Here is a 3901-nt window from a genome sequence, read left to right as displayed (position 1 = left end):
TTTTTTTTTCCTTTTATAAAGGGGGTGAGCCTACAATAATTAATTAGATAATTGAGTAATGAGGAAGTATCATTCTTTCTAGAGCCACAAGTTAAAGCCTATTTACAATGTTTGCATTTTTCTTTTTTAGCGGCGTTGATATACGGAAAATGGTCTCAAACAATGGATCGTAACCTAGATGCTGCATTATTTTCTTCTTCGTTGTTAGTGTCACCTTCACCCCTTGTGACTTCAACTCTATTGTCATGTTGATCATCAACATCAATTACACCTTCATCGGCCATGTTGAAATATATACCCAAATCATAAACACGCTGAAATCATAAGTCAATCAAGTAGAGATGCAAAGTGCATACAGTCAAACAAACATATGTGGTTATCATTTTATCAGTTTATCAAATATTTATCGAGATGCAATTTATGATTTGCTAGAGTCTCTCTATACATACACTCGGAATCAACATTTTGTTGTAGAGATGCAATTTATGAAACAAGTTCTGAAACAATTCATACAATTATTAACAAATACACTTGTATGTCTTACCCTTCTACGCCCTTCCTCCCCAATTTTTATTTGCAGCCCCTCCCTCGTTCCATCTTACTCATGCCCGAAAAAAACTATCTTTCATATAACCAGACAAATCAATCATCCATATAGAACTTCATATATTAAGAAGCCTGTTACTATATCTTCATGTGAGAATTACCCTTTCAAATTTTTAAAGCTTTGCATGAATGCATAGGTGCAAGAATTAACCACGAGTTTAAACTTATTCCTTTATAGATGCCATTATAAAATATACATAAAATACATTTCCTTCGCTTCGATTAACTACATATCCTCTAATGCACAAATTCTGTTTATATAATCAACTTTAATGAGTTGAACGAATCAACGTCTATGCAATACAAAAAAAAGTTGCAGTTATTACACAAAAAATTGCTTCTACACCTTACAAAATCAATAAATAATACACTTTCTTTCATCTTGATTATAATACCCCTCTTCAAAAAAAGAAACAATATAACTTACAAACAATAAAACAAAACATCTAAAACAATACCAAAACTTTCTACATTTTCTCCTTCAAATCCTCTCAATTCACAACACAATCAAGAAGATAAGGATGACTTGTGTTCACATACTGTTCCCATAACACCTTATACTTTCCAATCCCAAACTTCAACCATGGCTTCAAGTTTCCATTAAAATGAACAACACTTGCACTTTCAATCAACCTGTTATCAATGTTCATATCATACCCTAACCCCAACACATGCCATCTCCTATCAAGTGGCTCTGTTCTTCCATAAAAAGCCAATAATCCAGGTGGCAAAGTCCCTAACTTCCATAACACCCCTTCACTATTCTGTTCTTCCCAAAAATGGTAAACCCCTGTCACATTAGCATTCCTCCATGCAACAAGATCAAAAACATTCAAACCAAAAGCCCAACCACATGCTTGTGGATCAAATTTCGAACTCAAAACAGGATTCGAAAAATTCAAGTACTTGTAGAATCGATGGAAAGATTCAAGACACGTTTCAACAGCTCCGTTTACATTTCCATGAAGATCTAACGAGAATAAAGGAGTCAAATCTTTTTGAACGATGACATCATCATCAAGAAATATGACTTTCTTAAGGTGAGGGTAGATTTCAGGGATGTAGAATCGAAGGTGGTTTAATAAAGATACGTATTTCGGGTTTCCAAATTTTGGCTCATTGTCTGAAGAACCTTGGAAATAGTAAGCACGAAACTCTGGTTGGGTTAGTTTTTTAACCACGGGTGAATATGAAGGAGTCAACCAAGTCAAATCTTCGATCTTTTTAACTTCAATTGTACACCCTTTGAAGTTGTTAGTTGCAAACCAAGTTTGCATAGCTCCATAGTTTGCTTCATTTGTGACAAGATGGAATACGATTTGTTTTGGGTGTAAAGTGTTTGAGATTGTGGAGTTGACTACAGCTGAAACAGCTAATAAGTTGTCTGAAAAGACACAGAAATGGTAAAGATTGTTGTCTAGTAATCTTGGTGAGTTTTTGATCTCATTTGTGATGTGATGTAAGGTGTTGTTTGTGAGCCAATTTGATAAAAGTTTGATGTTTAAACAGTGGAGATTCTTGGGAAGTGATTCGGAAGCTAATTGACCAAAAAGTGTGCTTTGAATAGTGGCTGCATTTGCGCGTTGTTCAAGAGCTTGGATGTGAGATTTCATGGTCATGATTGTGGTTGCAATGTCGTAATGGGATTCTTGTGCTTTGAAAATGAGAGTTGAGAGGGTTTTGATGAGTGGTTGAGCTTCTTGTTGTGTCATTTTGGTGTTTTTCATGGCTGCTTTTGAAAGAAGGAATTGACATGTTCTGATGTTTGAAGTGAGTTCCCATGCAAGATGATGATTGTTGTGTTCTTTTGCAATGACAATGTAGGCTTTTGCTAGTGTCATTTGTTCGAGTAATTGTCTTGCATATGAATTTGGATTTGCTGACTCATCGGTTAGATTTTGATTTGTGTGAGGGAATTGTAGAGTTCCTGATTTTTGATCCTGAAAAGGGTATGAATTGAGTACATGGTAATGTATGCAGATGCAATAGTCAATAGACAACAGATTCAAGAATCAAGAAAGGTGTAATGATTGTATATTGCCTGCCTAAAACTAGGGTTTTCAATATAAACTAATTGTGTTGAATGAATTGTATGAAACAAGCAAAATTGTGTTATTATGAATGAACACCATCAATAATTGCAATTGTAGAAATGAAATTTCAAAGATATTATAAGGGTTAGGTTATAAAATCTTACCAGAATGGGATGTTCTACTCGATCTTTAAATTCTTGATTCTGTAGAAAAAATAAGAAAATAAATCCAGCAATACAGAGTAGACCAAGAAGCACCCAGATCCAAACTGAAAACTTCCTTCGAACCGGGCGCCGGTAGTCGGCAGCCCGCCGGCGCATCTTTTATCGATATGCCGAGTCCAAAATTCACCTCCGCCGGATCAATATCATGCAGAACGCATCGCAATCACTCGGAAACTGGATAAGCAATTACCATTTCAAAACCAAAGCTGCGATTTCTACAGAAATCATTCATAAAGAATGAAGAATCAACAACCCACCATAACTGATCGCCGATCGAGTAACAAAAACAAAAATCAGCAGCCCATATTCGGCGATCTTCTATTAAACAACAAAATCAGTGTCAGTTGGGTTATGGACTTCAATCGAGTATGAGTTGATTTAGGGAAAGGGTGAGGAAGGTGGAAAAACGCGTATTAGTGGTATCTTGAGCTCCTGAAACACAAGAAAGATGTCTGCTTGGAGAAAGAAAGATGAATTTGTGACTGGTGATGTGGTTTCTGCTCATTAAGATCGAAGGGGGCAAATTTGTGGGAATTGGGGACAACACATGGAAGCACATGTAACAACGGTTTGCTCTATGTTACTACTCAAATCAATCAAACAACGATGGATGCCTTAATCTGAAACCAAAGTCGCGGAGTTATTTCTCGGGAATTTTCAAATAGATTGTATTCGGTACATCTATGTTTAATGTCCTAAAACGTATGGTATCTTTGATTTTAGAATAATAATAATAATAATAATAATAATAATAATAATGTAATATATTTTTTATTTTGTATTTAATTATTGATTTTAAATTATTGAACATTAAAATTGTTTATTTTACAAGTTATTACATGTTAAGCCGAAAAAAACAACTAAATAAAATAATAAAATTTTCATATTGTATATATTTAGTTCTTAATATTTAATTTTTATAACTGGTTTTTCAGGTTTTTGCTAATGACACCTACATAGCAAACCACGAGATTTTTTTGTAATAATTTTATCCTAACTCAATTTGGTATTTCCAAGACAAAAAGAAATACTCGGGCA

At 34.5% G+C, this 3901-nt stretch overlaps 1 protein-coding gene across 2 annotated transcripts; it reads right to left on the bottom strand.

The window, feature by feature from the left end:
* Nucleotides 1-907: 907 nt before the first annotated feature.
* LOC145043126 (hexosyltransferase GAUT11-like) lies at nt 908-3541 on the bottom strand. 2 transcript variants are annotated; one of them, XM_078991690.1, is made up of 3 exons: nt 3121-3541; nt 2804-3037; nt 908-2546 (listed from the first exon to the last, which is right to left on the bottom strand). In XM_078991690.1, the coding sequence occupies exons 2-3, from the start codon at nt 2957-2959 to the stop codon at nt 1098-1100; spliced, it is 1605 nt and encodes a 534-aa protein (XP_078847816.1). In that variant the 5' UTR covers nt 2960-3037; nt 3121-3541; the 3' UTR covers nt 908-1097. The 2 variants fall into 2 exon arrangements, with proteins under 2 accessions (XP_078847816.1, XP_078847815.1); XM_078991689.1 differs by having other exon boundaries at nt 2804-3541.
* Between the last annotated feature and the right edge of the window lie 360 nt (nt 3542-3901).

The sequence above is a fragment of the Lactuca saligna genome, chromosome 4 (genome assembly GCF_052625555.1).
Source record: "Lactuca saligna cultivar CGN05327 chromosome 4, ASM5262555v1, whole genome shotgun sequence".
Classification (NCBI taxonomy): domain Eukaryota; kingdom Viridiplantae; phylum Streptophyta; class Magnoliopsida; order Asterales; family Asteraceae; genus Lactuca; species Lactuca saligna.
This window is presented reverse-complemented; position numbering and strand designations above follow the sequence as displayed.

Bases quoted from the DNA above. Each gene is read 5' to 3' on its own strand.
- LOC145043126 (XM_078991689.1), bottom strand. From the start codon at position 2,959: ATGCGCCGGCGGGCTGCCGACTACCGGCGCCCGGTTCGAAGGAAGTTT. The intron at 2,547-2,803 runs GTAAGATTTTAT...TACCCTTTTCAG, and splicing joins GAGTAGAACATCCCATTCTG to GATCAAAAATCAGGAACTCT.